This window comes from Artemia sp. Qi Xiang Cuo, chromosome 8 (assembly GCF_049724085.1).
Source record: "Artemia sp. Qi Xiang Cuo chromosome 8, ASM4972408v1, whole genome shotgun sequence".
Classification (NCBI taxonomy): Eukaryota; Metazoa; Arthropoda; class Branchiopoda; order Anostraca; family Artemiidae; genus Artemia; species Artemia sp. Qi Xiang Cuo.
Window position 1 is genome coordinate 49,988,021 of NC_142801.1, and position 18,233 is coordinate 50,006,253.

The 18,233-nt window shown below is 32.5% G+C and overlaps 1 protein-coding gene and 1 long non-coding RNA gene across 2 annotated transcripts; one reads left to right on the plus strand and one right to left on the minus strand.

Moving 5' to 3' along the window:
* Positions 1-429: 429 nt before the first annotated feature.
* LOC148949514 (uncharacterized) lies at positions 430-1,656 on the minus strand. The gene has a single exon (XM_089092715.1). The coding sequence runs from the start codon at positions 1,654-1,656 to the stop codon at positions 430-432; it is 1,227 nt and encodes a 408-aa protein (XP_088948841.1).
* Positions 1,657-13,240: 11,584 nt separating this feature from the next.
* LOC148949515 (uncharacterized) lies at positions 13,241-17,951 on the plus strand. Its single transcript, XR_016142066.1, has 3 exons — positions 13,241-13,373; positions 16,238-16,440; positions 17,901-17,951. It is a non-coding gene; the product is annotated as an uncharacterized LOC148949515 (long non-coding RNA).
* The last annotated feature ends 282 nt before the right edge of the window (positions 17,952-18,233 follow it).

Below are 18,233 nucleotides of genomic sequence, written 5' to 3' on the forward strand. Positions count from 1 at the left end.
CTGAATTATACAGTGTGAATAAAAAAGAACTTATGAAAGTTCCTTGCGGGAGACCATCGTTAACTTGTTTTCTTGAAGATAAAGTGTCATTTATCTGAACTTGAAAAGAACAATCACAAAGTAGATCATCTATCATTGATACCACTATAGATGGAAAATTTTTATTATCCATAACTTCTAGTAACTTTTTGTGTTTGACGTTTCCTTAAGCATCTCTCCAATCAAACATCACAGCAATTCCAAATTCACCATTTTGCAGAGCCTCTGCTATGTCTACTTCAATTCTGGTTATGTTGTCCATTGCACTGTGAACCGTTCTGAAATCTGTTCGGGATTGGGTATCATTTGATTGACCTCTGCAAACCATTCTAATCTCTTTAAAATCATACGTTCAAATATCTTGCCCATGGTGGGGAGGACTGATATTGGTCAATAAGATATTGGGTTATCGGGTGATTTCCCAGGTTTGAGGATTGGGTGAATAAGGGCAATTTTCCAGGAATTAGGGAAATTCCCTTCTCTCCATGCCATATTGCATACTTCAAGAAGTTTTTTTCGGAAGGTATGGGGTGATTCAATAAGCCATTTGATGTGTACCTCATCATACCCTGGTGCTGAATTTTGATTGCATTTTTCAATGACGGTATCTAACTCAAATAATACAAAAAGTAAAATGAAAGACTTTTTATGTTGCGCTACTGAAGAGAGGACACATACAGGTTGGTTTGGAAAAACAGCTTTTACATCATTCTTCATGTATGTTTTTGCAAACATCTCAGCTTTTAAATTGTCAGATGTTATAAGCTGACCCTGATGTTTTATTTCATATTTGCAATCATCAAGAGTCATTTTCTTTCCATTGATCTTGCTTACATATTGGTGAAACTTAGGTACTACAGTGCGATGGTGTACTCTAGTCATAAATTTATCCCATGCCTCCTTTTTAGCCTGTAGACATGTTTTTTTCACTATTGCAGAGCTGCGTTTATATTCAATTGCTGTCCTCATTGATGTATGTCTTTGGAATGCCTTTCTTGCCATGCGTCTTGCCACCGCAGCAGTGCATAAATCATTCCACCAGTCTTTAGTTCTCTTATTGCCACGGGAGGTCCAATCATTGTTGTTTGTCTTAGAGATTGTTTTTTGGGCGGCATCCATGATAATGTTTGTAAGGATTTTCACTTTATCATCAATTAGGAAAGAGTCTTCCAGCAGAGTATAATTAGTTTCTTGCAGCATTTGCTTGAACACTGGCCATTTACCTTTCTTGTTAATAAATTTCCTTTTACATGGTTTTATTTCACAAGACATGTGTGAGATAATTGTCTTTACAGCACAGTGATCACTATGTAGGTCTGTTACTCTACTAATTGACACCTGATCAATAGCAGAAGCAGGACCTAGTTGGATGTCTATGGTTGAATGTTTGTTATTTTTGGAATTGTAATATGTTGGTAAATTATATGGTGTTAGAACTACTATGTGATTATTTTCCAATAACAGTCTTTCCACATTTTTTCCAGCTCGATTTGACTGCTCAACATCTTCCCAGTGTGGGCTGTGTGCATTAACGTCACCAAAAATAAAGAGGTTTTGCCCTTCTGTTTCAGTTGATAAAATATTAAGCACATCAACGTCACCCTTTGGGTTATACATTGATTTAATTCTTAGTGTATCACCTGAATTTAAAGTAATTGATACTCCCACCACATCGACTTCGTGATCATGTTGTATTAATGGTAATGGTGAATGAACTAAACTCTCATCGATAAAAATAATCACCCCCCCCCTCCTTTTCTGCCAGAATATCTATCTTTGCGGTATCATTTATATCCTGCAATGGCCACTCTTTTAAGATTATTCAAATTTGTTTCTTGGAGGCAAATTATATCCACTTTCTCTTTATTTAAATATGAGTTCCATTATTTTCATTTCATTCAGTGAGAATGTGTTCCACTGCAGTACAATCAGTTTATCTTTGATATCAAGTGACCCCTCAAAGTGCAATTTTTACAAACATCAATTGTGGTAAATGGGCAAAAATTTTGTGTGTGCCCTAATTTTAAGCAGTGTTTACATTGGATTGGTTTTTCATCATAGTGTCTAAAGGCAACCCTTCCCCCAAATAAGAATAACTTTTCTGGTGAATAATCTCCTTCAAATACACACAGAACTGAGTTGCTAGATACTAGTTCATTTTTATCATTTCTTTTCTTAAGTCTTGTTGTTGACTTTAATTGGTAGTTCGAAAGGGCATTATCAGTAAGGCCTTCTTGGATATCAGTATCCCCATATAGATTTGATGCATTATAAATGACTAGCCTAGTTTCTTTTTGAAGAATTTGTTCTTTTGGTTTGCAGGTTACTGCCATGCTACCAATCTGTTTCAGATCCAGCAAAGGGGTCAGACAAGCTGCATCATTTGCAAATACCTCAGCTTCTACATTTCTGTTAATGAATAGTTCAAATTGCTTTCTCAATTTCTTAAAAATATTCATTCTAAGAAAATCAATGTGTTTTTGGGGTTCAAATTTTGAGGGTGGGGTATTTGTATTTGTCTGAGCTAGTGAGATAACTACAGCAAACATTGGGATGGATATTTCATTACCAGGGGTTAGGGCTGTTGAATCATCTGAAGTTGCAGATAGTTTAAGGCCAACAACCTTACGTTTTTTGGTATTCTTTTTCTTATGTTTTTGGACAACTTGGAAATCATCCCATGCCAGATGGTTTACACTACCTGGTAGTTGACAATTTGGGTCACTCTGCTGGGATGATCCTACAGAGATCATTGTACGATCACTAGAAGTAGATGTACTTGATGGTAGTCTAGAGGTGGCTGTTACAATTTTTCGATTCTCAATGTTTGTAGGGTCCGGAGTATGGGGAGGAGAAATAGCTGCATCATTCCAGGGAATAGCTTGGTTCCCTTCCATAGAGGGGTCAGGTGGATCTTGTTTTGACATCAGTCACAACAAAGCAATATATCTAAAAGGCACTAAACCTAGTAAATATAAAAAAGATAATACTTGATGAAAGGCAATCCTTTGGGTGTTCCAACAATAATATATTTAGTAAATATATAAATTGCTACCATGCGGTGCCTGTCATCATCAGGTTCAAATTCAAATGTTCCATGCAAATCTATATACAAAATGTTCCATGCAGATCTATTTTCAAAACCTCCGCTCTATTCCTCACCAACAATTTCTTTTAAAAATGCTTTTCTTAAAATATTTACAAGAGTCTTTTATTTGTCAGGTAGTTATTTTGTATCCGCCAAGTCTGATCTCCATTATCCCTGATTCTGCCATCTTGCAGAAAAAGCAACGTCGAAGGTTGCAGAATCTGCAAACTGCCAATACGGAGACGGAAAAGAAGTCTCCATTGAAATAAAATTTGCAGATTGGCAGTGCAGATTTGCAGAATCTGCCAAATGGAGACGCGCTTTTAGGTATAACCAAACAGAATGCTTAATTCGGTTGTGCCAGCGTGTCAAGAATAGAAACGGTTGTCAAATGAATGAAATACCAACTTTCTATAGCTGGTTTAATGTATTGGGGTATAATAAGGTGACACCGCTTATTACACTAATGTTAAGAAAGCTTAATAGACAAGACTAGAAGTTACCAAGATTTCAAAGAAGTCCTTTTTGATGGAAGCCCGAATCCCCTTAAAAATCGTGGGTGAGCAAACGCCCCTAGGTTTAATAAAGATGATATCGAGAAGAATTTGTTTTCCCATTCCCAATGTAGACGAGCATCGCAGTCCCTTTGTTTTCATTTTCTAAAAAATTTCAAAGTCTGAACGGCTTTTTCCTTATATTTTTCCATCCCTTTTCTCCGGAAAATAAACTGTCTAAACATCCTATTATTTGAATTGTGGTCAATAATCTTAAAATTGGCCAGGTTTGTCAGAGCTTCCAGAAATCAAAGATTCTTTTGTACCAGGACCTTCAACGGCGACACTGGGGTCGTCACAGCCTAAAAATGGATTATGTTCATTATTTCAGGGCTGCCAGCCTGGAAAGTCCTTAGAGGGTAAGTGTTATAAATTTGGAGCAAAAAGGTAGCCTTCAGGTTGAAAGAATAAGTACCTAAAAAGTAATACTAGTAATACAATTCGTTGATGATTCCAGAAACTTTGTCAGAATTATTTAGGTGCAATACCTAAAACCAGACGCTTATAAGGTGTATTAGCTGTGTTAAATTTTAGGGTTTTTTTTGCCTAATTTATCCTCCGTCGTAAAGCTGTATTTTGTCAACCTATAATAACGTTCCCATTTGTCCATGAGTCTCGCAAAAAAAAAAATTGTATAAAAAACAGTTGTAGTACTTCTGGAATTTATTTATTCAGGATAAATGACCTTTGAATTTAATATGTAATAAAATTCATACATTATTATTTCTTCAATCAGCAAGTAGCTCTTCAAGCCATAGGAAGATTTGATTCTAGCAAGTTAATAGAATTCACCTGGTTCTCCATAAAGGCTAACTGCCCATTGACAGGAATGTCCAGCGAACTCGCTCTCGGATTGAAACATCTTGCTACATTCCGAACATTGGGTCCATGTTGAGAGGTCCATCTAAAACAGATATGGGACTGTCGTTTATGCTTTACACACAATGAAATTTCACAGACTAAGATTTTGATATCGTAGATACGGTATTTTTATGCTTGAACAGGTAAATTTTTCTTTTGTTTCAATAACCAATTTCAAAAGACCCTCAGAAACTCTTGTTTTTTTTTAAACATTTTTGAGTTGAAACTAACAAAAAAAGGAGCGTATCATGGTCATAGAGTATTACTTAATTTAGTCAATACTGCAGTACACAAAGCTCAACCATCATATAGTGCAGTATATTGTGCTGCATAATAAAAATCAATGTCAAACTTCTAAGGTTAAATTCACACCAAACTTGCATATGTTTTCTGTCTTGTATCGAAACCTTTGTTGTTTTTCCAATATTAGCAAAGCAGTTCAACACATATACTTATTTGATGAAATGACAAAATTAAAAAAAACCCATCCCCCAGTTAAAAAACACTTGAGTCCCCGGTATCAAACATCATATTTCTCTAAAGAATTCTATAAAAAGCTCTGCTATCAAACAGTTCGTGGTAGCAAACTGAATAGTAAGAGTGACTTGTTTCAATAGTAACCAAAACTCGCGAAGTTCATAACTTGCAGCCCTTCTACCGGGGACTGTGGGGGATTAAGTCATCCTCAAAGAAATAGTTATTATATTTTTGACCATGCTGAACAGAATGGCACTCAAAATTTTGATTGGATGACTTAGGGAAAAAAATGAGTGTGCGAGGGGGCCAAGTTAACCTCCATTTTTTGGTCACTTAAAACGGGCACTAGAACTTTTAATTTCCATTCGAATGAGCCCTCCCGCGATATTATAGTACTACTGGGTCATTGCAATCACCCATGGGGAAAAGAAAAAACAAATAAATATGCATCTGTGATTTTTCAAAATATACAAAATTCCATACTTTTTTAGATAGGAGCAGGAAACTTCTGCATTAGGGTTCTCTGATACGCTGAATCTGATTGTGTAATTTTCATTAAGATTCTATGATTTCTAATGGGTGTTTCCCCTTTATTTCAAAAATAAGGCAAATTTTCTCAGGCTTGTAACTTTGGATGGATAAAGCTAAACTTGATAAACCTTATATATTTGAAATCAACATAAAAATCCAATTCTTCTGATGTATCTGTTGGTATCAAAATTCCATTTTTAGAGTTACGGTTAATATTGAGCCGTGTTGCTCCTTACTTACAGTTTGTTACCGCAAACTGTTTGAAACTAAAAAAATATTTATGGTATCTTTTGACAAGAAATTTTATTTTATTTTTGGGCTTGTGTCAACCGTGGGTTCCCACATATACGATTTTTTTTCTGCGAAATATCGCATTAAAAAATCGCAAACGAAATTCGCATACTTACGCGATAATTATAATAGGGGGTCACACTACACAATTTATTATCGTCTGATATTCAGTGGCAAAAATTTCAAAAAGCAAGATGGTGTTTATAAGCTCTAGAAAAAATAAAATTATAGCCTTATATCTTCTTAATGAACAGGTAAAATATCACAACTGTACCGCACAAGGAAATCATGGATGATTTTTTGTTTTTTTTTTCATTAATTTGAAGTTGACTTTGAAATCAACCTTTGCTGAATTTGAACAAGGATTGTGTTACAAAGTGAAGTATTTCATTAATAACCTATATTTACACCTAAAGTCAGGATAAATTTGTTGATTGATTTGTTAGCCATTAAGAAAATACGCCAATCAGTGTATCTTTTAACCTTCATTCCAAATATTCTAATTGACTTGCAAATGCACCCATGCCTTCTTTCTGTAACAGGGTAAATATAGCCTATGTTAAGTTTGATTAATTTCTTGTGTTTCCTTCCCATCATGAATGAATTCAATATTCTAAATAAAATCAAAGGAAAGAAATTGTTTAATAGCCTAGAACTGCATTTGGCCAAAAATCTAAGGGTAAATTTTTACCAAATCACATTATTGACTGACAAATAAAGTGAATATTCCACTCAAAGCCTATTTTATGCTCTTTCCAAATATAATAACAATTGTTATAAAAATTTAATTTTAATCCCCCCCATCAAGCCCAATTATGTGTATTTAATTTAAAATTAGGGGGTTTTTTTCAAGATTAACACCCATGTACAAACGAAAAAAATTTTGCCACCCCCCCCCCCTAATTTTCAAAAAAATAACCGTTATTTTAGATTATAGGGGGAGGGGGAAAATTTATTTACATAAAAACAGATTATTATATTTGGTAAGAGCATAAAAAAGGCATCAAGTGGTTTATTCACTTTATTTGTAAGTCCATAATATTATTTGGTAAAAATTTACTAGAAACTTTTGTCTTATTGCTACCAAGCGCAAATAAAGGTAATTTTTTCAGATAAACTTAGGCTCAGTAGGTATAAAATACTTACCTTTACAGTCATAAAGCAAGATGGTGTTTCTAAGTTCTGGAAATAGGAAACTTATAGCCTTATACCTTTTTAATGAACAGGTAAAATATAAGAACTGTACAGCACCAGAAAATCATAGATGATTGTTTTTTTTGTTTTTTTTACAGATTTTAAGTTCATTTTGAAATGAATCTTTGCTGAATTTCAACAAATATTGTGTTACAAAGTGCAGTATTTTAATTAATATCCTGTGTTTACACCAGACATGAGGATAAATTTGTTGATTGATTTATTAGCTATTAAAAAAATATGCCACTCAGTGTGTCTTTTAACCCTACTTCCAAGTATTATGATTGATTTGCTTGGAAATGCACCCATGCCTTCTTTCTGTAATAGGGTAAATATAGCCTATAAATTTTATTAATTTTTTTGCTCGTGCTTCTAATCATCATTTGGTTCATTATTGTAAATAAAATCAAATAAAGAAATTGTTTAATAGCCTAGAAGTGCATCTGGTCAAAAATAGAAGTTGCTAGGCCAAACTTTAAGGGTAACAATTAGTATAATTGGTAAATATGCAGATTATCTAGAAACTATTTGTCCTATTGCTACCAAGTGTAATTTAATGTAATTTTTTAAGATAAACTTAGGCTCAGTAGGTATAAAATAGACTTACTTTTACAGCCAGAATTTCTCCTTCTCCCTGATGTATTCAGAAATAACCATCATCAATTGGATCACTATTTAATTTTTATACAATTTCAAAAAAAAAAAATATTAATAAATAAATATTTTATGTAGTTTTTGTAATTTTAAATGATATTTAGGTTTGAAAAAATTAATTGTTACTTTAATTAATAGCATATATTTATACATGAAATGAGGATAAATTTGTTGATTGATTTTCTAGTCATTAAAAAAATATAACACTCAGTGTGTCTTTTAACCCTTATTACAAATGTTATAATTGACTTGCTTGCAAATGTACCCATGACTTCTTCTGATCTGAGTGTAGTAATCTAGTTGAAAGACTATTAAAACTTAGTAAATTGCTGTGATTTTAATGCATTAAGTTAGAGAGAAAATAACACAAAATTGAAACTATCCCTATTGGTTTACTAGTGTTATGAATGTTGCATGATCAACTAAAGGTATAAATCTGTTCTTTCTTTACGATTAATGTTTTTGGTCTGTGATGCAAAGACCAAAAATAATAAATATATTTAACACATCTCCCTTTAAATAAATTTTAGAGACAAAATTACTTAAATTTGACTATAGTATCTGAAGATTTTATCTCTAAACTTAATTTTTATTTTTGTGTATGTAGTTTTTTTTTGATGATCAATGTTGTATTTGGTTCAAGTTGTTAAGGGGCAAATTAATGTAATTACTTAAGGAAAAATTTTGTATTTTAGCTCTAATAAATATTTTGATCCTTCTTGAAAAGACACATATATTCTATTGATTTAATATAAATACTTCTGAAGTTTGTTTAGGCTATTTTTTTTCAGTATTCACTCTTAATCCTTGTTTGATCATTATGTTAAAAAAAAAAAAATCCTTTATGTATAGTTCTTGAAGCTATAAAGGACTTGGCAAATCAAAGGATTGGGCAAATCAGTAACTATGATTTCATCATAAGATACACAGCACTGATATTTATATATTTACTTAGGTAGGTATTTCCCATATTCTCTATATTCAGTTTATCTTAATTGCTTTAAATATTTATGAAGAAGTTTCTTAATTTGTTGTCTGAAGAATACTTTTCCCTTTATTGACTTAGACCTAATAATAATTGCAGCTTTTTTTTCAGAGCAAATCACCAAAAACTCGGCGCTGGTGGGTGAGGCCAATGCTACAAAAAAGAAGAGATAATGGAACATATAAAATTCTGGTGAAAAATATGGAAGAAAATGACCCAGAATGGTATTTTGACTATTTTAGGCTTAGTCCTGAACAATTTAATGAAATATTATCACTTGTCAAAAATGACATTAAAAAGGAATTTACATCCTGGCGGGAGGCTATAAGCACTAAAGAAAGGCTAGCCATTACCCTTCGAGACCTTGCAACTGGAGAAAGCAAAAGATCTCTCTCTGCTCAATATTTAGTGGGATGTTCTAGTATTTCAAAAATCATATGTGAGACAACAGAAGCAATTGCGATAAACCTGAAAGACACTTACATGAAATCACAAACCAAGGATGATTTTAAAAATATTGCAGGAGATTTTAAAAGAAAGTGGGATTTTCCTAATTGCCTAGGAGCCATAGATGGTAAACATATCAGAATAAAGTGCCCAGATAATAGTGGATCAAAATTTTATTCATACAAAACAATTCTCAGTGTTGTATTAATGGCAGTAGTGGATGCCAATTACAAATTTTGTTTCATTGATGTTGGAGCAGAAGGTAGTGCTGGTGACTCAGGAGTATTTGGTAGATCAGGTTTTGGCAATGCCATTATTGATGCCTCCCTTGATGTTCCTGAACCAAAGGCTTTAGGAACTGGAGCAGTTGTCCCTTATGTGTTTGTTGCAGATGAGGCTTTTCCACTGAAATTCAACATATTAAAGGCATGTCCTGGTGGCTTAGAGCTGATTGATAGGGAGAAATAAATATTTAATTACTGTCCTTCTCGAGCAAGGATGGTGGTTGAGAATGCATTTGGGATATTAGCAGCAAGATGGCGCATATTCCATTCACCAATAGACAGTAATATAGAGACAGTGAAAAGTATAATAAAGGCAAGTTGCTGTCTCCATAATTTTATCATAACAGAAAATCAAGTAGATCTAGATTTGTTACCTTCCCAAAGCAAAAAAGAAGTCCCAAGTGTTTGGGGACAAAGATTTCAGAGACAGGGCTCCAATAATTATACAAATCTTGCATTGCAAGTTCGCAATAAGTACAAGGAGTATTTCTGCTCATCTGAAGGATTTCTTTTTTATCAAAATAGTTATTTGTTTGAATAAATTTTTTTACTACATTAGATTTCACATTTCCACTAGTTTTTACCAATGATACTTCCTTACCAAAGGAGTATTTAAATAACTTTAGTCCTTTTGATGTTTTACTACTATTACTAGCAAGTAACTATAACTAGCACCACAGTCTTAAGCTGCTTGATACCAACATAGTTATACATTCTCTTCTTCCATCCTAATCTATTCAAGCCCTCCGTCCCTCTTTATACCCTCCGAGGACTTCACAATTTCCATTAAATCTTTATTTACAGCATCCTCTCCCCATAACTGCACAACCCTCTCTCTATTTAGCCCTAGAAAACTGGGGAGAAAAGGACAATTTTTGGCAGTTTATCATCTTTAATTCACAGAACGTGTCCTAGCCATGTCAACCTTTCTGTCATTGTCGTCCTAGAAAGTAGGATTGAACCACACTTTTTGCACAGCCAACTGTTTGAAATACAGTCAGTCAGCTAGGAACCTAAAGAACCATAGGCAATATCTCTCAAAAACATCTAGAAAATCTTCCTCCATTTTTAGAGCACCCATGCTTCATAATCATATTTGACCACAGTCATCACTGTAGCTTCCAATATTCTAAACTTAGTTTGCAGATTCATTTTCCTGTGCTTCCAAACTTTTTTTTAACCATGAAAAACACTGATCCCTTGATAAATATTTTGTTATGCATCTTCGCCTTTGCATCTTTGATTATTTCTTGCAGTCCAGTCAAGAATGTAAGTAAAAATAGTCTTTAAGCATTCATGAAAAAACACAACTTAAGTGAAGAATAGATGTAATTTCCCGTCCAAAAACCATATAACAACAACGAAAATGATTTTGAATATCAATCTGTTTTCTTTTAATGGTTATCAATGGGGAAATAAAAAAGTTGTGATTTTTTTTGCTCTTCTGAAAATTTACAGTTATGGAGATACTACCTTTTTATACCCAAATGAATATTTTCTCCCTGAATTTTTACTGAGAAAAAAACACAAAGATGGTTAAAATTTCTTTTCATTAATGTTTAATAATTCTTATGAAACGTTAAGAATAACTAATCTTAGAATTTGTAAAATGACACCTTAAAATAGGTAAAAAAAGGGTAAAAGTTAGAATGTTTCGAAACGAAAAAAAAGTTAATCTTGATAATTATCATAAGACAATATATTATTTTCTATTTTAAAAATTACTTCTTGCAATTTTAGTCTTGCTAATACTTTTTGTTGTGGCGTGAAGTGACGCATTTGTGCTGCAAGACTTGCACAAAATGCATCATCTGTATCTTCTTTATTCATAATCATTGATAGAAGAGTTTTCTGTGTGTCTTCTGTATCTTTTCTGGCCCTCTTTGTGCCCTTTTGAGATGCTGGACTTCTCAAGGTAGGGTCCATTTCAGGTGTTGGCACAGCACTTGAAGAACCAGACTCTAATTCTGATAAATCATGTTCTTTTATATGATAAATTACTCTTTCAGCTTCAAAAAACACTTCAAAGTCAGGGTATGCAACATAAGCAATTTCAACATCTGGTTCCTAATAACAAAAACAACCTTTAATTGAAACATTGAGATTATATTTGAAAAAAAGGATCTGAACAAAAAAACTAGAACACCATTTTTATAAATAGATATTAATAGTTTAATTCATAACAAATATGAAAATAGATAAGAAATATAATAATAAGCAAATTGAAGAAAAATACATAATTAAATTGAAAACACAAAAAAGCATAATGAAATTACATGCTAGTTCATCATCAGAAAGAGACTGTCATTCATTCTAAATGACAGTGAGGTTTATAAATATCAAGTATTGCAAGATATCAATTGAATTCTAGGATGATTGCGGTTAAAAAAAATCTAAAACTTTGTCTAGCTAAGTTAGTTTTACATATTCTTAAGACTGCTTTGAACTTGATGGGCAAGGGTTTTTTATCAACATTTAAATTTATTTGGGTTTCATAAGTCCGTACATATTTGATGGTCATTAATTTAATCTTTTTTTAGCTGTATAAATGTTGGGGATGGGACACATGTCCTGCCTCCACATTAAAATTTTTCAAAATGAAACTTGTCTTGTCAAATATGAATTTATCTTTTATTTAATATTAAAATTTCCATTTGAAAATCATTTGTATTGGAAAATATAAACTGAAAGTGTGGCTGTTGAAATTACATCACATATAGTTATTCTTAAACTTACAAAAAAGGAAGATAGGAAGGCATACACACAGGTGAGCCTGCAAGCTAAGATGAAAATTATTTGAAGCTACGGTAATGTAAAAATTCGCCTTGCCAATTGTTCAAAAAATCAGTTAGATTTACAAATAAAATAATATTTAATAGTTCAATTTAATTGTATGTTGATTTGACTATCAATAAAAAGAAATCTCAAACATTGTCTATCCAATTCATTTTAACATATGCTACTATGAATTTTATGTGGAAGGGCTTTAACACTATTTAAATTTATTTGGTTTTTATAAGTCCTAATCTGTTTGCTAGTCATCATTTTGTCATTGTTTAGCTATATAAATCTTGAGGGTGGGGTCTATTTCATGTATATTCCTTACAGTTCTTCAATTTTAGACTTGTCTCATCAAAAAAAAATTCAGCTTTTGTGTAATATTCAGTAAGATTTTAATTTCAATTTGAAAGTTGTTTTTATTGTTTGGAAACAAAACCTGAAAGTGTCTTTTGTGAAAGTACATAATATATAGATATTGCTTGTAGTAGCAGTGTTTTTGTGTCATTTAATTTTATTTTGTACCTGAATAATGCAGGGTCCTTCATTGAAATTTGAAGTTGTTGTTTTGTTGCTATATCAACAATAAAATAATTTAAATAAATGAATTTTGCTTTTTTATTATTCAGTAATATATAATTTCTATTTGAAAGTTGTTTCTATTGTTTGGAAACCATAAATTGAAAGTGTATTTGGTGAAATTGCATCATACATAGTTACTTTTGACATTCCATAAAAAATAGGAAGGTCAACAAATAAGTCAGCCTATCTGATAAGATTAAGTGTCTTAGGTGTCTAAGATTAAGCTTGTCTCTAGTGACTTGCTGCAATAACTTGCTAGTAGAAGCAGTATTTTTGCTTTTTTTTTAGTTTTAGTTCATACCTGAACAACTTAGGGTACTTCATTGAAATTTGAAGTTGTTTCTTCATGGCTAATTTGCTCAATAAGGAATTTCATGCTGCTGTACCACTTCCATACTATTTTTTGGGTTGCTGCTGACCCGCTTTTACTTTGTCCAATCTGATTTTGCCATGAATCAATACTTTTTTTAATTGATTAAGCAGCAAAGAAGAAACATTAACAAAATTAAAAACTGAAAAATTGTATTGAAAATATAGGCTATATATTTGCACATTAGGGGGAGAGAGTGTGGGTAAAGTAAAGTGAAGTGGTTGTATAAATGATGGAGGTAAGTAGGTCTAACTTTTGACAGATACGTCCAGTTTCATTATTTATATAGAACTTTGAGCCCTATTAAGCATCTGTTTCAACAATTTATTAAATATATATAAAAATCCTTATAAATCAGAATTTATCAAACATTTGAGGCACAAGACTCTTTACTTGCACTGCAATTTAGTAGTAGATCTTTTTCTTAAGATTTGACTTTTATAGTATAGTGCTTGGAAAGATAAATTCCCTTTGATATAGAAGGAGTACATCTGTATGTAGCTACTTTCTGAGAATCATTAGTTCTCTGGATTCACTGCTGAGTTTTATATGTCCTACTTAATTACTTTCTAAGATCAATAGAAGTCACTAGTCTATATTCTACTCATATTTTCTTGTTAGTAAAAAAATTTGCAGAGCCTCCTTGTCTCAATTAATCTCCTTCACAAGACCTGATTCCCTTCTTATACTTTTGAATAACCTTTGGTAAAGTGAATCATAATTGCTTCTTTGGGAAATTCCTACCCTCTAAACTAGGTCATTTTCATAATCCCTTCTTGTTTATTACCTTAAATCATATTGGTACTTGGGCATTATATGGGCCTTTCTAAAAAGTCAAGTTTTGTTAATGCTAAGGAAATCAAAATAAATAGGATGAATATATAATCCTTTATAAACAAATTTGGGCTATATATTTACATATTATTGGGGGGGGGGGTGTTGGATAAAACATAGAAAATATAAAATATGTAACCTAACCTAGGTACCTCCCCCCCCCCTAAATCCCAACAAACAACAGTTTAAATATTGTATACACAATGAAATCACATGATGGATTGCATTACTCTATAGCCCGGGGTGGCAAGGGGAGGGGGCAGTGCCCCCCCCCCAATAATGAGAAAAACAATTATTATACATCCCATATCCATTGACAATCCAGATATGGACCCCTCTTGCCCCCCCCCTCAATACAAATGCTGGAGATTTGCCCCTGCCTATAGCCATCTCTTGACCTGTCATAAATGGGTATTTTGTGACTGGTTTCCTTGTGAAGGCCCATATAGTGCCCATGTACCATCACATCTTCTAGCACATCACATCTTCATGTTGCCAGGTAGCATTGACTTGATAATCTTCATATCACAACTCATGCATGGATCATCAGTATTTTCATATCTAGAGGACATTTTGGTTTCCTTGTTGGGTGTCAATCAATCAATCAATCAATCAATTTATTAATACTAAAAAAAAAAAAAATAGTTGTACTGTTGGCTGGGGGCCAAAGGGGTGGGTGGCACCTAATAGACCCTGTTCAATGATGCTGGCTTGTCCCACTGTGTCTTCAATGAATTGCCACTTCAATCACGGTCAACACCAACCTCGAAGCTATCAACTAATCTGGCCAACATAGTAGATTTGCTGAGTGAATTCCATAGTGGAACAACATAATTGATGAAGAAGTTGAGCTTCTCACACTTTCTGCTAAATTTTTGATGCAGTCTTATGGGATTTCATCATGTTTCTGGTGTATTCACTGTGATTGAAAACGGGCTTATGGTATCACTAGTCATCATCTTAAATGCAAAGATGACATCTCCTCTCTTTCTACTGAACGTCAGGGTAGGCAGGTCAGGGTCTTCTTGTTGTTGCTTGTGGGAAAATTTGTTTTTTGGCAAAAGAGATCTTGGTTGTCTATGCTGGACCTTCTCAAGTATCTCCATGTCACACTTAAAGTGCAGGTTGACAACCAACATGCTAAACTCAAGATGGGGACAGACAAGGGGTGCATAAAGAATGCCAGATATAGTATTTGAAATATTCAAATTTATAAATGTTTTGTTGTGTTCTATAGACTGGTTGCCTAACCAATAATTTATATTTGAGCTTTTGTATAAAACTGAATTAATTTCATGCAAAAAAGCAAAAGTATGACATTGTATAATTAGCCTTAAAAAAGAAACAGCATGCAAAAGGTATTAATTTAGCAAAGTTAACTTTGCAAAACTTTGCATTAGCTTAGATTTGACTTATTATAAATATCTAGTTTTCACATCAGTTTTAACAATATTACTATGCTAGATTTTGCAAATACTCCCCCTTCCATCTTCATTTTTGTGAATTAGTGCCATCGGAGACTAAAGTATTGCTTTGGGGAGATCTTCTGAAGTATATATCTGAACCTTTTTGGCTCCAAAGGACCAAATTGCAATTAATTATGATCAGCTTTATTTTAAATCTGGGTAAAAATACCCCATTTTTGGATAATATTTATTTTATATTTCGCCCAATCCCTCAGATATCTGTATTAAGAATTTTTTTTTATTTCTTACTAAAAGTCTTTTTACATGTCCAACTTATTAGGGATCAGAACCTTTATCAAAAACAAGATTATAAACTCTATATATAATAAATAAAAGAAACCGTATTTTAATATGGCAGAATTGATTTGCTTGTCTTATTTCACCACTGGCAGTGCTATTAGTCAACTGGATAATTGTGGGGTGGTAATTATAGTCTAATTCAACTGATCATTGTTTTTTATTCAAACTCACTTTTTGTACTAGTATGGTATCTGGTGTTTATATATCATAGACGATAACTGGATTTTTGTGGAAATGAGTATATATGTAAAATTTGTGCATCTTTGTTAAAACAAAATTTAGTAGTTAGTTTACCTTTTGTTTCTGTTTTTATTTAGCCTGATAGGTCCTGAACACTATTGTAATTGATAAAAGTACAATGCTTTATTGGTTAAAATTGTCCCGCATTAAAAAGAAGGAAAATCCAATTTTAAAAGAAGTATTCCGATCCCTCTCTTTTACCCAATGGGTCAGTTATAAAACATGATATTGTTGCAAATTTAATATTGTTTTTTTTTTTTAGGATTTTATATGTCATCCCCTGGTGAAGAATCTGTTCCTTTAATTGATACTCCAAGTGCTGTTGAATTGTTTGAACTTCTGAACCAAACTTCTGATAATGAAGAAACTGGGTCTTTGGGCCTGTTTTTAAATTTACATTCAAATACATCTTCAGTTATTTGTCAAGGATTAGAAACAACAATTTCTATTGCTGGAAGCTTAATTGTAAGATTGCTTATTTTGGTTTTTAATTTGTCTATTCTTATTATTCTATTTATGTTAGCCTGTGATAGATTCTTTCACCGTGATAGATTATCCTAATGCTCTGCTGTTCAAGGGTAAATATTTTAATTTTTATAAGATATGCAATTTTCAGTAATATATCAGAAGACTACTGTAATTCATATTAGGGAAGGGTTTTTCTACTAAATTTTAAAGGGTAAAGGTGTAGAATTGGACCTCATCAGAAAAAGATGTGCTAGAACAAAAAGGTGCATTTATAGATTGTTAATTTTATGCTCATGTTATGGCTTAAATCATATTTTGACATTTCTTCCCTAGACCCCCCCCCCTCTAATGGTTTCATGTAGCCAGCAATAAGGACAGTTGTTGTTCAATGAAAATGGTGACTATGCTTGTTGGCAAAATCTTAAACTGCAGGAACATAAATTCAGCATTTTTATGGGGGCGGGGAGGGGGGTGGGTATGCTGTACATTGCATATAATGTTTTTTTTTTTTTAATTGACATTATTTTTAACTATAGACCTTCTGTTGACGACATTTTATGGTAATACTTTGTGAAGACTACTTCTGACAAAGAAATGTTCTTACTACTAAAGAGTAGTACCATTCTATTTTCTATTGAACACTTTCCAAATGTAAAGGTGATTACTGAGGCAAAGTCTAATAAAAAAATAAATAAACTATGCTAAACAAATTATGTGCTACCAGTTCAGATCAAATCTGTGTTTCATGGTTTTTCCTCTGTACATACAAATACATTGTTTTTGATAAAACAAATAATTTGCTTTAGTTTGCCAATTAGGTCTATTGTCTAATAATTAATATAACGTAGTTTTACTTTTTTTTTTCATCTACAGGTGTTTTTTTCTGTAGCTATAGTGATTCTGATCTATTTGTCCTGCTAAGGCAAACCTTCCCATGCAAATCACAACCAGGTTTGACTATGTGGTGTAATAGGCAGCATAACATTTTTTCTAGTTCAACAAATTTTAACAATTTGTTTATTGTTAAGTGCAAATTCTGATAGGACCTACATTTTCTTTCATGAAAATTTTACTTTAAAGTAAATCAAGATAGGATTAAAAAAATATGTTCAAGTACTTTTAAAGCAATTAAAACTAGATATTTAGTGTTGTGACTCTTGTGGAAAAGTATAGAAATTAACAACATGGTTTATCAACTAAATTATAAGCTTGATGGATGTGATGAAAGACAATTAAATAGCCTACTATTTCCAAATTAATAGCCTACTATAATAGCCTAAATTAATATAATCCAAATTAATAGCCTACTATTTTTATAATTTTCTTGTGTTGCATGTTTTTTTTTTTCTTCATAGTTGATCTACTTCCACAAACTGTTTCTTACTAAGTTCTTATTACTTAACAACAGAACAGCTGATGTATTCCTTGTATAGTTAAAAAATTTGTACTTGTTCTAGGAGTGCCCCCTGAGAGTGGATTTTGTTGAAAACCATTCCGATAATCTCTGATGAAGTTCTTAGGCAGCACTTTCTTCTTTCAAAATAAACATTTGAAGAACTGATGCTGCTGCTACTAGATCACCCTGGCACCAGAAGGATCTTTCGAACAGAAAATGCCACATTTGTTGAAAAATAATTGAAAAAGGCAGTTCTAATCACAATTTTTCACCTTGGTAATCTGGGAAGTATGCGGGAAATATCAGAGACATGTGGTGTAGCAAAATCTACTGTACATTGTTTGACGATCATACGATCATATGAGGATCTACATTATAACACTTTAACAATAGT

Coding starts and splice junctions, on each gene's coding strand:
- LOC148949514 (XM_089092715.1), bottom strand. CDS start 1,656: ATGTATAACCCAAAGGGTGACGTTGATGTGCTTAATATTTTATCAACT.